We start from the raw sequence: 17460 nt of genomic DNA on the forward strand, positions 1-17460 counted from the left end.
CATATATGGAATCAGAATGGTATTGTTTTCAGTTTTATACTTTTCATGCACAAAATTGATTATTTTAGGTGACAGTTACTCTGCTGGGCACAGAAGGACACAGCGAGCCTCACCACTTGACAGATTCAAAGAAACGTGTGTTTGAAAGGGGAGCAGTGGACATGTTCCTGCTAACTACGCCCTTCTCCCTGGGAGACCTGCAGGGCATCAGACTATGGCACAACAATTCAGGAAGCCATTCTGCCTGGTAGGAAAAAAAGAAATGTCACAACCACACAAAAGAAAGGCATCTCGACAATTATGGTATTTTCTGAGTCATTAGAAACATACTGTTTGACCAAGAACACCACAATGATTGGACATTAAGGTGAATACAGTGTGAATCCGGTCCCAATTACACTGATCTTAAAGATAATTATTGTTGCTTTTTTAAGGAAAACATGGTCTTTAAATGCAATTCAGCTGTCATTTTAAGTAATATGTCTTCTACTGACTTTTGTGGGTGTCACGTGGAGCAAAGCAGAGGTCACATGATTGCATCTTGCATTTACATTGTTTGCCTTTTCTCAGGTATGTAGGCAATGTCATGGTGCAGGATTTACAGACAGAGGAGAAATGGCATTTTCTATGTAATTCCTGGCTGTCGGTAGACATTGATGACTGTTCCCTCGATAAAATATTTCCTGCTGCAACAGAGATGGATCTAAAAAGGTTCAGGTAAGCGCAAAGCCTGGTGGTACGTTTGGTAGCAGAATTACACGTACAAGCACTCTGTCTAGAGGCTGAACATGAAACTCAGATTGGGAGTACTGATCAAATGCAAATTCAATCGAATTCATGGTTTGGAGTTCCATTTGGATAATGTTATGTTTGCAGCAGGCAGGGTAAACTATCATTTTTTTTTTTAATGAAATTCACTTTCACAAAGCAGCAGCCAGAATTTACTTTTCAACTCGTTGAAAAATCTACCAGTGCTTGTGGACTTTCACAAGGCTACCAGAAAGAAATTATTAGGCCCAGGTATGATTAAAATGCAAGGTGGAGGGAGAGTGGACACACTGGACAGAGGATGCTGAGCTGCCAAGCAGGAGAAAAAGAAGAAAACAACAGAGAAGATTCATGGATGATGTGATAGAGGACATACAGTGGGTTGGTGTGACAGAAGAAGCTGGGGATAGGGTGAGATAGAGGCAGATTTCCAAAGACGAAATGAAACCCAGTAAAAGCTGCCACTTTCTTCTCATCCCAGTTGAGTAGCTAAATATTTGGTTTAAGCGCTGATCTGGTGATTTAGTGGGGATTATTCGCTTTTCTTTAGGCTCTAAAACCTCCAAATGCTTCAGATCTACAATAGTGTTTTACAGGAATTAGAAAAAGATTAAAATGTGATGCTAATCCATCACTAATTAGCTGTTTATGAAGGTTTAAAACATTTGATTTTTACAATGTTGCTTTTATCTTTCAGTAATTTGTTCTTCACAAAGACAACAAAGGATTTCAATGACGGACACCTCTGGATTTCGGTGATCAGTCGACCACCGAGCAGCCACTTCACCTGTGTGCAGAGAGTGTCCTGCTGTTTTTCTCTGCTGCTCTGTACCATGTTAACCAGTATCATGTTTTATGGGATCCCAAAAGATCCCTCTGACCAAGTAATGGACCTAGGTACATCAAAAATGTATTGCCATTAAATTTACTTTTAAAAAAGTGTAAAAAAGTCCAAATCTAATTAATCTATTTCCCATTTGTATTTTCAGGAAGTTTTGAGTTTACTTGGCAGCAGTTCATGATTGGAGTTCAGAGCTCCCTCATCATGTTTCCCGTCAATATCCTCATAGTCAGTATTTTCAGATTCACTCGTCCTCGGGAGTTTTCTTGTTGCCAGCGCAAAAAAAAGAAAAAGAACACACAAGATTCTTCTGCCACAACGGACATGACTAACAGAGTGTCTTTAGATGTTATCATTAAGGTAGGTGTTTCCTGTTTTTGTGTTTCTGCATTTAATATTAAGGTGCTGCTAAACTGGCACCCAAGCCTTATGACAAACTTTTTTGTACGTGTTACAAATACTGATGGTTTTGTGGGTTTAGAAGAATTTCTCTAATGTGCATACACTTCATTTGGTATCAAAATTCGGTATTGAATGTGCTTCCCCTTAGGACATCACAAGAATTGCCCACTCGCTCTCTAAGACGATGAAAAGCAACGTCGCATGCAAGGAGATTAAGTTTGTACCTGGACAAGAAAATGATGTCAATGCTATACTTTCTGTGTTGAAAGACTTAATCACACAGAATAACACAGCTAGTGAAAATATCGAGACAGAAACACAGCCTCAGCTATCAGGTGAGTTCTCGTGTTAATAATTGATCATGATCAACTAAAAGTGCTGCAACACTGCCCCAAACCCCCATCTTATTTAAGTTTGCGCGACCTGCCCGTTAAGAACATATTCTTGGGTACTTCTATATCAGTTTCAACATTATACTGTTCAGAAAAACAAAACTAAAGTTGAAGCACGGACATCGTGACACACTGGAGGAGATCAAGTGGCCACTGAAGTGCAAGTAGCTTTCTAAAAACAAGAGCAAAGTTGCAGGGAGCCAAATCTGGCGCCTGCTGATGAATGATTGTGCTGCTGAGGCCAAAATCACCTGCCTCTTCAACTGTGGTGCGTGCCACTGAGTATCAGCACACACCACACTGAAGCGGTGTACAGCAAATCTTCTGGGTTTCATGGCTCTTTAGGATGTTACCTTAGAACACGCTGACTGTCTGAGCCTAGAAAATGAATTTATGGTGAATGCTGCATCTTCCTCGAGCGATGCTTTGCCATTGGGGTGAGGTCTACTGAGAAGTACTTTGGTTTGAAGCCGGGGTCAGTTGGACACAAATTTTTACATGTGAACTCTGCACCACATATGAGTGCGTAGAATAGGATTCATGTCTTCGAGTGCCTCTGGATACAAACCAGAGGGGAGATCAGCTAACTCGACCTTTGGACTTTTCACAAGTGTAGTCAGACAACTTTATGATCACAGCTCTCGCATTAAGGGTCAAATTAGTACTTACATATCAGAAGGTCTCACAAACAGTTTGGTGTCAGTTCTTTTGCTTTTAAATAACATGCAAAGCAAATTTAAGTGGCGTGCTACAAATTTGATGGACGTTGTTTTTAATCAGCTGTTAATTCAAAGAGGCATAAAAGATGAAAATTTGCCTGAAAGGACGGACACTGCAGAGTTCTGAAATCATTCAGAAGATACTTGCTTATATGACAAAGTGGTTGTTTGAAACAAATAAAGACAGAATTTGAAAACGCTGCCAACAATCACATTTCTGCAAACAAAGCAATTTTTGCTTTCTGAACACATATCATGTGCTTCCTTGAGATTTCCAAGTAATAACATATGTACATTTTCAGATAGCAGCGCTTATCCAGCATCGGCAGAGGGGGTGATTCAAAAGAACAGAAACAAAAGCCAGTATCTGTACAGACAACTGTGTCGCATCGACAGTGAGTTGAGTCAGCTGGGTCCCTCAGGCTTCCCGAATCCACACAGCTACAAACAGGCGCTGCAGCAAGTCCAGAGCACGAAGGAGTTGCTTGAAGATCAACTCGTTGCATCCAACAGAGGCGTTCCAGATGAACCCACCAACAAAACGTATGAAAGTCACTCTGTAAGAGGACCGCGCTGGTGCAGTTAGATGTCACATCCATCTAGAACATTTTATTTTATCTTGGAGGAATTAACTGCAGTTATAGCTGCTGTATGTCTTTGTTTTAATTATTATAGTCACTGCAACGCTTTTAATTGATAAAATTAAAACTCAACACAAAGACGGGGGTTGTTGAGGCACTCTGAGGATAAAATCATATAACAAATTTGTTCTCGCAACAATTCAGCAAGCAAAACACACCAACGTGTATCGACTCAAAGTCTTCCTCAGGGACTGACTCATGCACAGCCTAGATTAAATACCCTGGCTCGCACTCAACCAGCACCTGTGTGCAAAGTATTTTAAAAAGGACAGACGTCCCTACATATCAAAGCAATAACAAAACCTCAGCAATGTTCTGTAAGAATTATCAAAGAAACTACAAAAGCAATATGAGAAAAAGGACCAACAAACACCATTTTTAAACTCACAGTAAATCAAAATAGAGCACAATTCAATCATTAAAATACGTTGAGCTAGAGCACAAAATTTCACTAGTCAAAATATGCATGAGCCTGCACAGTAAGCTATTAAAAAGCTTCAAAAATAAACAATAAAATCTATGAGAGTTTCAAGATTGTGACTTTAAATTTTAAATCATCAAAATGGGTGTTCTATCATGAGTGAAATAACTGAAGTCTAATTGCTGATCTGCAGAGGTAGAAAAAGTGCCAAAGTACAAGTACAGGTTCTTAAAAAAATACTAGTAAAGTATTAAGTACACTCCAGAAAAAGCTGACTCAACTTCTTTACTCAAGTAAAAGATGAAAAAAAAAAATAGGCTCTGAAATGTACTCAAAGTGAGAAAGTAAAAAGTAGCTCTTTGAAGCACATTTATATCAAGTATTTTTATGCAAAGCTAAATGAACTTTGTGCTATTACTCAATCAGTTTCAGATGATGGATCTATATGTCATCAGCTCAAATTCAAATTCATCTCTGCTACATTTCATGTAACCTAACTCTGAGCATGAACCTCTTCTTCCTGTTCTGTTTTCCTCTTTTCCCTTTATGCTCGCTCCTGCAGCCAGGAATTGTGCAATGCTCCAGCCCACTTTAACCCCTGACTATAGCGTGATGAATGATGCAAAAAATATGAGTTATCAAAAGCTTTTGCTTCTTTGATCTCTTTGTATGTGTAAAGCCCCAGTGATAGATACAACAGTAGGATTACTTTTCTGTGTTACTGTTTCCACCATTTAGCCTCAGATCACTCAGATGTTTGAAGGCAGCTGTGAAATAAAAACTTCCCTCAGTTGTCTTAAACCTAAAGTAATGAGCCTGGTTTGAAAATGTGAGGAGTGAAAAGTATAAATATTTGGGTAAAAATGTAGAGAGTAAAAGTTAACAGCTGAACACAAATACTCAAGTACTTGACTAACAAAATAGTTGTACTTCCTACCTCTGCATTATTGAGCATATTCAATTCAATTTTTCAGTTCAGTTTTTATTTATATAGAAGGAAATCACAAAAGCAGTCACCTCACGGTGCTTTATATGGTAAAGGCCCTAAAGTAGTATAATATGGAGAGCAGTACTGATTTAAACATGTATACACGATGTTAGGATAATGGCCTATTACTTTGCAAAAACATTTTTACTCGTTGCTCTGTAAAGTTACATGTTAATGCTATTGAAATTCATATTGGTGAAAGGAAATGTAATTTTACTTGCTGTTCTGTCGCTCCGTGTTTACAGGGCCAGTCCGTCAGACAGCACTGATGGCGATGGCGGTGAGAAAGAAAGGACGTGCTGTCACGGAGGTCTACCCTGGTGGTTTATTTTTTTTGGCTGGCTGCTGGTGATCGCAACCAGTGTCGTATCAGGCTTTTTCACAATGCTGTATGGCTTGAAATTTGGAAAACCGCGCTCCATAAGTTGGTTCGTATCCATGGTTATTTCCTTCTTCAGAGTGTCCTCCTTATTCAGCCGCTGAAGGTGAGAAGAACATTTGTCTGTTATATACATACCCTTAAGATTTCCTGCACAGTTAAAATTTCAGTTACACAATTTTCTTATAATTTAACGTTTCTAATATAGATAATTTTTTGTAAATTTAAATATTTACTCGAAATAAACCACTGCATTTATTCATGCCTCTCAAAACAGGTGCTTTGTTTTGCAATCTTCTTTGCTCTTGTGATTAAAAAAGTCGACGAGGAAGATTTTCAAAATGTTCAATTTGAAAGAAACCACAGAAATATCGGTAAAATATCAAGAAAAACTCTAGAAAGCATACTTTCTTCCTCTTTTGTTTAAATACTGAACATTTCTTTGGCAACAAACTTCATCCACAGGTAAACAAATGTTTGTGCGCTATGGCAGTGTTTATGAGCCGCCGCCTCTGGCAGACGTAGAAAAAATGAGGAGGAACAGGATGCTGGAACAGAAAGCCTTTGCTCTAATCAAGGAGATACTGAGTAAGTAGACACACAAAGAACTGCGAATTAACCTGATTAAAACAAATTGAAGGAAATCTTCATCAATGACAGAAACTGCAGAAAAAATATAATAATTTTGACTACAACTTATCTTCCAGGGATGTTGTAAGTCTGACCTGAAATTAATGCTGGGTTTGACTTAATCCCCCTGTATGTTTCAGTCTACATGGGGTTCCTGTGGATGCTGCTGCTGGTGGCACATGGCCAGAGAGATCCAAATGCTTTTTACCTAAACACACACATTAAACAAAGCTTCTGTGGAAACGCCCCAGCCACCATGGCAATTCAAGATGTATTCAACTGGGCCAAGACATCTCTACTCAGTAACCTCTTTGGACAATATCCAGGTAAATATTTGTTACAAAAAGGACAGTCAAACAGGACAGGGCTTCGCTTCTATCTCTGTTGTAGACGTTGCCAGTTACTGGCCACCTCCTCTAATCTGCAGGCTCAGTAGACTGTTATCAAAGGACTATGGGAGAAATGGTTTTGCAAAGAGCAACAAAAGTCCATACAAGGATGTTATCAGAGTGGAAGTGGAAAGCATTTGATGACTTTCAACAAGGAGTCATGATTTCTGACCTAAAGCTGTTTATTCTGCTTCACTGTGTAGTTGTGTTCTTACTTTTAAGTGTTAGTGTTGAACCTTTTTTTAGAACGTTCCAATAGCAGAACATACAGAAGGGATATAACCATATCTACACGAACAGGTGAATTCGTTCGAGGTTCGATTCGATGGTTTGTTTTGTTATTTCATAAAAGTTTTAGAAGACTTTTTTGTTTATTAAAGCAGAACACATGAACAGATTAATCCAGCTTTATGTCAAAGCAACTGTTTTGTGTCAAGTGTCATTTCATTAATATCTGTGTATTATTTTAAATATTGTGCCTTAAGTCTTCACTGAGATTGCAGTGATATCAAATCTGAACTTTGGTGCATGAAGTACAGATTATTATTATCTATTATTCTATATTTCCTGCCTCTTTTTTACATGTGCCCTTTTATCCCTCAGCCGTTAAAGGTTGGTGGAGTACTGCTGTCACCCTGCCAGGTGGTCGGGCAGGCAGCGTGGACACCCGACTTTGTAAACACGATAACTTGAGAACAAGATAAGCTAGGACTTTCAAATAGGTGCATCAACTAAAAGGATTACACACATTCAGATCTTGAGGTGAAGGTCAGAGGTCTAGTTTTTTTTTGTAATCTTGTCAACACAAGACACATGACAGTTTTCCCAGCGTATGTTAGAGTGCTTTGACTTGAACCTTTTAGCTAAATCTATAAATATATACATGCTACACAAAGGTTTCTCATCCTGAACTGCAATGATCTTTGCAGCTGGGCAGGTGCGTGTAGGTACGACCTAAAAAGACCGTAGCCTACTCAAATGAAAAATAAATGACAATAAGAGTGAAATGTAAAATACTGTTCCAGGATTCATCACTGATGGAAACTCGAAGCTTCTGGGAAATGCACGTCTTCGTCAACTGAGAGTGAAGAAGAACTCGTGTGAGATTGCAGGCCCCATGCTAAAGATGGTGCCAGGCTGTAGCGCTCCATATTCATGGGAAGCGGAGGACATGGGCTCCTACGGACCTGGCTGGAACACGTCTGTTGGAAATAACATCTCTGCAAGCATTTCCAGTCCCTGGACGTACCAGACACACTCTCAACTCAGAGCTTACCCCGTCTGGGGAGAATTGGCGCGCTACAGAGGGGGAGGCTTTTCAGTGGAGCTCGGCCCAGATTTACAAACTGCAACCAGGTCTCTACCTTAAGAAAAATCGAAAGAATACCCAAGATGCTGTGTTGTCTGAGAGTTAATAGTCTTCTTGGTTGGTTTTAAAATGAACATATGGAATATATTAACAACATTAATTCTTTAATATTTATCCACAGCACCCTCGACTATCTGTTCAACAATATGTGGTTCGATGTTTACACGCGGGCCATCTTTGTTGAGTTCACTGTTTATAATGCAAATGTGAATCTCCTCTGCATTGTCACGCTTTTGCTGGAGTCCCCTGCTGTAGGTAAGGAGAACTGTAATGCATCTAAAGCTTTGTTAAAGAAGACTCTATAGAATGGATAACACATCAGACTTTATTACTTTTCATATGTAACTCCAATCTACATTTATTCCCTTTTTACACCTTCATACTGAGAACTCCGACAGCCTATGATTGAGATCACATTAAGCTGTACGCATGTAAGTGAAGTCTTCTCTCTGACTTTGCAGGAGCCTTTCAGTTAAACAGTGAAATGCAGAGTGTTCATCTCTACCTGCCAGGTGACGGCCTCCACATCTGCATTATGACCGCTGAGATCATTTATATGCTTTTCATCCTCTATTCCATGTTCAATCAGGTAAATACAAACATTATTAATACATAATGGAATCTAGTTCCAAATATTGTTTTCTATGTATCCAGTTAAATAGACTAACTTCATTTAGCCAATGAGGTTTAAACAAACTTAGAATGGCATCATCATCACTTTTTGGTTTCCTGACCATTATTTTCCTGAGAGTGAGCAGTTACTGTTTGTTACTGTGATCGGCAAGAATTAGTCTAACGTGGATTAACTACGAGTGTCGTGAGGCTGAACAGTCAATGAAGCCACTCTGCATGTTTCTATTAATCATTTTTTATTAAGTCGTTACTGCCTGTTAATCCAGAAGCAATTAGCAGCTAAATCAGAGCATGTCAAATGCTGTGCAGCTCTACTGTACTGTAATTACGAGGAAATTACAAAGTTGATGCTGATATAATAGCATTAATCTTATTTGTCATTCGTAATAATCCTTTTGCTTTTTAGTGCATCACTGAGTCACATGTTAATCACGTCGTTTCACTTCATTCAGGCTCATTGTGATCGTGGGTGTCGACCATTAACTGTAATTTCTGAGCCAATAAGCTCCTATCGTGTGCCCTTTGTTGCAGTCCCTTAAGATTATTATGGTGACATAAGCACACAGCTTATTTTTCTGTATCTGTCAAGATGTCATGTAGCTACACCCCCTCTGAAATTCACCTGGAAGTCCCAAAGACTGCATGTTAAATTAACTACAGTAAGAGCTTTAGACAACATATAATCTCAATTATTAAGGAGCCTAAATATCCATAAATGTGCTATTTTTATCTATCTTTGTATTGCTCTCTCATAAAGATTTTTAGGGTTAGATAAACAGTATACAGTAAATGCTTATACTTAAAAACCTCTTATGTGAGCACTGAGACTTTCATTAAATATGATCAGATTATTTTCACATGCATTTGGACATCATGGGACAAATCAGCACTTTTATTTGTGCAAATTGTCAACATATGTTTGGTGTTGTTCCTGCTAAAACCTCAACAAATGCATGAGCATGCAGACAACCCCCTGCTGGATTACATAAGAGCTGTTGCTCTCACTTCTTTTCCTGGAAAGGGGAAATTAATGAAGCAGCAGCGCTGGCTTTACTTCAAGAACAAATGGAACCTTCTGGAGCTTTCTATCATCCTGCTGAGCTGGAGTGCCGTGGCCGCCTTTATCCAGAGGACTCTGATCACGAACCGTGATATAGCATACTACCAAAACCACAACGACAAGTGAGATTAACGTAAAACTCTGCTTTAATTTTAGCTGTTTAACTGCAAAAACATGCCTCTCCCATGCTTGGTGTTATTTGGTGGGTTGTTTTTTTACTCCACATCTTTCCTGTTTTTATAGGTTTGTCAGTTTTTACCAGACAGGCACATCAGAATCACTTTTTCAATATCTGATGGCTTTCCTGGTCCTGCTCGCCACTGTCAAACTGTGGCACCTGCTTAGACTTAACCCAAAGATGAACATGATCACAGCTGCACTGCAGCGAGCCTGGACCAGCATAAGCGGTCTTCTTCTGATCATTGTGATCATGTTGCTGGCTTATTCCATTGCAGTAAGTATCTGGTTCCTTTGACCAAATCTTGACTCCTCGCAAATAAATAATTTTGTATTTACATGGACAAGAACAGAACGCTTTTTGGTGGCGGTCGGGAGGGTTATTAATTACAGCCTAATCTTAAAAGTAGAGACTGTGTCTTTCTCCTGAATCCAAACTGTAAGCTGGTTCCACTGAAGAGTACTCTGAGGTCTTTAAGATAAGATGGGGAATGCTTGTTCAAAACCGTGTATCTGAGGAGAAAACTATAACACTTTGGACAACTTGAAAAGAGAACTTCTCTCAGATTTAACGGTGCTGCTCAGTCAAAGCAAAAAAATGTTCTCTAAAGCCTTTAATACAAAGATTTAAAAAATATATCTATTCTGAAAATTAATTAAAAAGATTAATTTATCTTAATAATTTGAGAAAATACACTTTTTAGTAAAATAAACAATGTTTTAAAAGTCAAGAACTCAACTCTTTGGAAACACTGAAAAATCTGACTTTGTCTAATCCAGCGGTCCCCAACCCCCGGGCCTCGGACCGGTACCGGTCCGTGAGTCGTTTGGTACCGGGCCGCGAGAGTTGAGGCTCAGGTGCAAAATGTCTGGTTTTCAGGGTTTTTATCGGTTTTCAGCGTTATTTTGTTATCGTTTTTATCGTTAACTTGGTTTTCCTGGGTCTTTTCACGTGTGTTATGAATAAATCTTCTTTTTTCGGTACCGGTACTAGTTTTATTTTGTTGTATTTATCCGCGACACCTTAAAGGCCGGTCCGTGAAAATATTGTCGGGCATAAACCGGTCCGTGGCGCAAAAAAGGTTGGGGACCGCTGCTCTAATCAATATAATTTAAATTAAAACCATCCAGTAGTTTGATAAATTACATAAAAGTCCAAAACGAAAGGACAGCTGATGCTAATCTTTTCCACTGTGTGCATTAGAGGACTTGAATAGTGAGGAGCGTTGACTGGAGAGCCGGGGCAGGTGGTGTTCATTACATTCGTAAATTTAAACTAATTCATTCTGTTATAGTACAGTGTCATTATGCTTTAAACGGTGCGTGAAATACCAATCAAGTAACCTCACTCCATTATCGCCGAGATTATTTAATGAAAATTGAAATCCATGATGGGCAGGAATGATCTCAGCGGTCCTTCTGCTGATTTAATGGTAATTTCTCTCCTTCAGTGTAACGTGATTTATGGCTGGAACCTATCCTCTTATAAAACTTTCATGGATGCTCTCATGACTCTCATCGGTTTGCAGATAGGCATCTTTAACTATGATGAGGTGAGAATGATCGTCTCAGGATTTGCACACATTAAGTCAACATTTTTCTTTTTCTGTCATTTCCAATTTGGTCAGTTAGTTTCAAAGTGGTAATAACATCTAACTGAGGCACTATCTTCTAGGTCCTGGCCAGCAATCCTGTGCTTGGTGGGTTACTCATTGGTTCCTGTATAGTTTTTGTGACATTCGTGGTGCTCAATCTCCTGCTCTCGGTGATCCTCGTGGCATTCAATCAGGAGCAAAAATACCACAAGGTAACAAAAATCAGGATCATTTTTCTGTGTTTTAGTTATCCTCACCATACAATTTTAATCATTCAGTAGCAGTTGAGTTGTTCACGCATTTTAAATGTTACTGAATAACTCAGCTGATATTGTTGCTCTAGAGGAATAAAAGCTGAGCATTGGCCCAATGGACTTTTTAACCAGGTTTTTTGAGACAATATTGGCGAGTGAGAGGAAAATAGGAAAAGAAGTGTACCAGTTCTCAAAATAAATGGGATGAGAGGATCTGTTGTAACTACACAGGGATAACGTTGATCACATAGGAGAGTTGCTGAAGCTAGGTTAAGAGGAGAAGTGATCATCGGTGAGCAGCAGTGTGGCTTCATGCCACAAAAAAGCACAGGTGCCTTTTTGTGCTTCACTGTGTCTTTGTGGATCTAGAGAAATGTATAGATAGGATAAGTGGAAGCGAATGGATGGATGGATGGATGGATGGATGGATGGATGGATGGATGGAACTTTGGTTCAGACTAAATCAGAGCAGCAAGGAGCTGCCATGAGGAACACCTGAAAAATAGGCCCATAGATGTGAAGGAGAATGTTCAGAGGGTTGATGTGTCACAAGAGCATAGAAGCGATAGGCTGAGGTGCCAAAAGAAGAAAAAGAAGTAACATTTGCTTATTTTCAATAAACTCTGGTTCCCAGTGTAAAGTGTACCCAGAGAAAAGATGACATGTCCTACAAAAAGCTGCAGGTTTGACACTGTCAGTCTGTTCTTGACACTTTTTTTTTCCTGTTGTGTGATTTCTTAAGTTTACTTTGCAAATATCCACATTTTACTCCAGCTGTTTCCAGGCCACAGGCAGCAACCATCTCCCATTTCTTTAAAAATCTAAATGCAACAAAATTTTACCCAGTCATGCACCTCCTAAGCACATGGGCAAACTTCACTGAAATTTAAGCTTAAAAGCCAGACGAGTGCACCTCACAAAATCATTACATTCAGGTTTTGAGTGGACAAGAAGCAGACTTCCTTATTATCCAATCAGAAGTCTCTGTGTGTGAGTTTTTAACAGTAAATGAAATACAAACCGCGCTGTAACTCGCAAACTGAAAGGTTGAGGAATTAAAAGTCAAACTCAAAATATAAAACACTAAAGTCATGAAACCAAACTGGAACAGCCACAAATTCCTAACACTTGGCTGTGTTGCTTCCATTTTTATGGGTGTCAGTTATGTAAAAGCAGAGAAGGCAAACGCTTTGTCGTGTCAGTAAAGTGCACCATGATCTCGTAGAGTAATTATTAAGAGAATTTGCTTCTGTGACAGAACATTTATTCATCAGCAGAGACCCGACAGCTAAAAGACGACAAAAAAAAGTGAAGTCAGTTTAAAAGTATGATTGTGAATGTCTGAGAAATATATATTTATGATGCTAATTAGCAATAATTCCTGTAAAAGGTTTCCTTGTACTCTAGTTTAAGCTACAATTTGCTGTCCAGACTGTTTGTTGGTATTTGTTAGACAGAAGCAGCCTGCTGTGTGCACTGATGGGATTGGAGATAATGCTGATATTGTCAGGCAGGAACCGTCTGGCTCGCTATCTGAAAACGCTAAGATTACATTTCTAAAGTTGTCACTTTGTGAGTAAGACAGCCCATATGGTTCCTGAAAACACAACTTAGTCTTTACACAGAAGTCGAGAGCAGCAGCCAGTAGCTTTAGGTAATGACATCAAAGTATCCCGTAATCTGTGAGTGCAAGAGTGAATTTTATTATTTCCACCATCGTTCATGTTGTCTGCTTCCTGTCCTTTTTGATAGAAATGTGTATTTATCTCAGGAAGAGTACTGACTTCTTATTCAGGAAAGACTGTGAACTCTGCAGCTTCTGCTTAAATGCACTGAAAAAAAAATGCAATTGAGTGGTTGTTACATTTACAAAAGTCTAACTTGTGATTTGAAGAAAATAATTTCATGTTTCTATGGTGAACGTAATTAAATCATGTAGGATCTGCATGAAGTTCAACAGCTTAATTTGTTCTTGTTGAGATGACACGATAGGATCTAGTAAGAGTTTCTCACTTGTCACGAAAGTCACAAGATCACATGAGATTTCAAACTGCAGGAAAATCGTTGGAGTTATAAGAGGCAGACAACTATAAACACACCATGTGTGCTATTGCTAATTATTGTGGTTTAACCTGTCAAGGATAAAAAGGTACAGAAAATTCTGCATCAAGCCTTGAAATCATAGCTTTCCTACTTTTGCTAAACCTCGATTGGTGGCGTGGTGGTTAGTGCTGTGGCCTCATAGCAAGAAAGTCATGGGTTCAAATCCACAATCTGGCTAGTTTGCAGTGGGTTCCTTCTGAGCACTCTGGTTTCCTCCCACAGTTACCCATAAGTGTGAATGTGAGTGCAAATGGTTGTTTGTCTCTATGGGATAGACTGGTGAGCTGTCCAGAGTGTACCCTCCTCTTACCCTATCACTTCTCGGTTATGCCCCTGCAGCCCAGATAAAGATAGAAGGGTGGAAGTTGTTGTAAATCCCTTCACGTCTTATGTTAACCAGACTCTAGACCAGGGGTCTCGAACTCCAGGACACATCTAAAACCTGCAAGTTTTAGATGTGTCCTTGATCCAACACAGCTGATTTAAAGGCTAAATTACCTCCTCAACATGTCTTGAAGTTCTCCAGAGGCCTGGTAATGAACTAATCATTTGATTCAGGTGTGTTGACCCAGGGTGAGATCTAAAATCTGCAGGACACCGGCCCTCGAGGCCTGGAGCTCGAGACCCCTGCTCTAGACTTTGTTGAACATTGAACATACAACATGTAGTATTTAAGTGACCAAGTAGTATTAGGATAAAAGTTAGTGAATAGTGTTGGAATAAAGTGACAAAAATGTGAAGGATTAAAATATTCCAAGACCTCATCTTACGTCATCTAAACATGTTTCAATCATGTTTTATCGACACAAAATGCACAGGTTTATTGAATATGAATAAGTTGTGTTGCTGTAATTTAGTTGTTTAAGTTTCTGCCAAAGCAAAACAATTGTATGCAACCACTGTCCACTATTGAACCCGACATGTTCTTTTTTTAAGTGCAATGTTACATAACTGCAATTAGTCAGATTAACTCAGGGCACTTTGGAGGGTTGTGAAAGCTTTTAATGATCTATTTCACTGGTGGCAATTAAGAGACATTACATAATTCAGTAGTCAGTGATACTTGTTTGCACAGTTTAACTGAGACAGCTAAGAGAATGCAATCAAATCTTTCACTAAGGATTCCAGGTTAAAAATATTCTGCAGAATCAAACTGACCAAAAATTGCCTCCAGGCCAGCAGGCTGTTTCTGCCAGTTCGATTTCGACCTGAGGTGTAATTCTCAGTGTTAATTAAAGCGTTCTGCATTCAGACAGTGTCCATTCTGTTAACTTTTAATGGTTTTCTAAGTCGCTGAGTGGGACTCCTAAACAGGAGTCACAGCAACAGTTCAGTTCCAGCATGGTTTATTTATTTATTTCTATTTTTAAAATATATGCTTTTACAAAGGGAAAACATTGATGTAAGTGAGGAAGCACAGCGGTTTTATTGTTACAAAGTAACCGTAGGAGCTGAACTGTACACCCACATTTTAGGATTCGTATTTCAAACTTGCACGAATATGTGCAAATGGTCAAAAGAGCTCTCGCCATCTGCAGTACTTTATTATGGATTTTGAATCTGTGCTTCCTTACCCAGCCTTCTGAAGAGGAGGAGATTGTCGACCTGATGCTGATGAAAATCTACAGTCTTTTTGGCATCAAACGTAAACATGCAAAAGACACCCGGGAGTCCGACGTGAGCGGCGGATGTGGCTTGGCCCAAAATAACAGCAGAAATATCTTAAGCACTTCTCCTGATTCCAACATTTTTCAGATGTCTGACAAATACGTAAACCTCTAAGGACGTACTGTACTTTTATTCCACGGTGTTCTCTCCTATCCTTTTTTCCCTCTTCTCGAGAGCATGCTGCACTGTTTTGTGAATATGTGTAATAGCTTATCATAACACACAGAAATACATTATTTGTTGAGATAAATAAGATGTTTAGAGCATGTTGGACTCAGTGTTGTTTTTATTGCAACGATGATACTCAGGTTGCCAAAAACATAAGAACTATATGAGTATTTCATACATATATTGTAAGTATATAGTTTGTATGTGTCTCGTAATCATACAGTCAATGTTTCAGCTTTAAAATAAAGAGAAAAATGCATTCATGTGTGTGATTCATGTGTTTGTGTCTAATAACCACTGTTATTCATTTAATATTCCCCAAACAGCTTTGATTTCTCTAAAACACGCTGTCCTTGCAGGTCGAGCTTACTGAAACTGGTTTGTTCACACAGTATCCACAGACACTGCAAAATAGATGAGAGTCCATCACCAAGCAGATCACAGCCAAACACACGCAGGCATCATTAGAGAGGCTTCGTCTTTTGCAGACTGTCAGGTTCTGACATCAGTGATGGATCTCATTTCTCACTTGTCATGTTTGGATGGTTTAAAAGACATTTTCATGCACTTTTGAGATATTTAAATTCCAACCACTTTTCATGAACCTAACCAAAAAGTTTTTGGTGCATAAAACTAACCAGTAAATTCAAGGTAACATAAATTAGGCAAATCAGAAAAGCAAAAGTCTTAAATGTAACATAAGCTGCAGGGTCAACAAGACTCAACTTCCACTCAGCCACAACAGCTTTAACAAGCCAAAGTCAGGCAAAGATCATTTTAATATTCAACTCAGAGCTGCTAAACATGGTTCAGGTCCGTCTTCTCTATTCTTTTTCCATATGAGGGTGCTTTGTCACGCTGACCCAGAAAAAAGGAAGTATGTTTCTGCAGTGTCACTAAGTGAGAAACATTAACAGATGTGTGTGAGTTAAAATGTACTAGAGCGTGTGCTTTGAGCCACTGTGGACGTCAGGTTGTGTCTGAGAGACACAATGTTGGATTGTCAGCGTATAAGAGCACACTCGATTATGCAGCAGCGAACAGCGCAGAGGTCGTGACAGTTTCTGGTGGTTTTGAAAGTCAAGCATAAGAACATGCTGAGCACCCTTGAACATTATGAAAAATGAAAGTTAATAGGATTACCTTCTGACAAAAAGCTTACACAGTGTAAAGACAGCTGTTCACGAGGACTTTATAACCAACATTTTGAGAACCCCAAAGTGTACATCAAAGAACAAATCTCAGCAATTACTTTCTGAAAATAAAACTGCAATACTCTGGAAATCATGCAGGGTTGTGCAGGTCACATTCATAGATGAAGTCTAGGCCTATTATATGGCAAATTCTGCCTCTGTTGACATCCTGCAATCATCCTGGGTCCAGTAACTAAAGCAATTCAAATAGGTTCTCAACAACTTAGCAAGCAGTTTGCTGACTGTTGCATGGGAGATGGGTGGTCTCGTAGGGTGTCTTGCATTGAAATCTACTGCAATGACCCGGTTACTGCGTTCACCAGATATCAACACGATTTCGATCCACTCCTCACGTGCTAACCTCTTCGACATGTCAATGGCTGTGAACAAAGAGAAACTTGTAAATAACTCATGAAAGAATAAAGTTAGGTTGAAACCAAGCACACCATTGTTTTTCTTGTGACATTACCAATAAGTTTGATGTGTCACATGGCCCTCTTCCTACTGAAAAAACAAAAGTTGGATCCAAGATGGCCGACTTCTAAATGGCCACCATGGTCACCACCCATCTTGAGGAGTTTGCCCCCTCACATATACTAATGTGCCACAAACAGGACTTTAATATCACCAACCATTCCCATGTTATTACGGTGTATCCATATAAATGGCC

The 17460-nt window shown here is 39.2% G+C and overlaps 1 protein-coding gene across 1 annotated transcript in view; it reads left to right on the top strand.

Annotated features, from left to right (window-relative positions):
• The window catches only part of LOC146557392 (polycystin-1-like protein 2), a 19245-nt gene extending 3484 nt beyond the window's left edge, over window positions 1-15761 (top strand). The window contains 18 exon segments of the mRNA XM_085250570.1: window positions 69-247; window positions 571-717; window positions 1466-1665; window positions 1758-1969; window positions 2160-2346; window positions 3429-3460; window positions 3463-3665; window positions 5418-5482; window positions 6017-6139; window positions 6322-6507; window positions 7596-7926; window positions 8061-8194; window positions 8401-8528; window positions 9594-9754; window positions 9876-10086; window positions 11261-11362; window positions 11485-11616; window positions 15340-15761. Coding sequence (XP_085106696.1) covers window positions 69-247; window positions 571-717; window positions 1466-1665; window positions 1758-1969; window positions 2160-2346; window positions 3429-3460; window positions 3463-3665; window positions 5418-5482; window positions 6017-6139; window positions 6322-6507; window positions 7596-7926; window positions 8061-8194; window positions 8401-8528; window positions 9594-9754; window positions 9876-10086; window positions 11261-11362; window positions 11485-11616; window positions 15340-15543 — 2937 coding nt within the window. The 3' untranslated portion in view covers window positions 15544-15761.
• Window positions 15762-17460: the final 1699 nt, after the last annotated feature.

This window comes from Mchenga conophoros, linkage group LG16 (assembly GCF_057382185.1).
Source record: "Mchenga conophoros isolate Kocher_MC1m ecotype Shallow Benthic linkage group LG16, M_conophoros_male_GT1.1, whole genome shotgun sequence".
NCBI lineage: Eukaryota > Metazoa > Chordata > Actinopteri > Cichliformes > Cichlidae > Mchenga > Mchenga conophoros.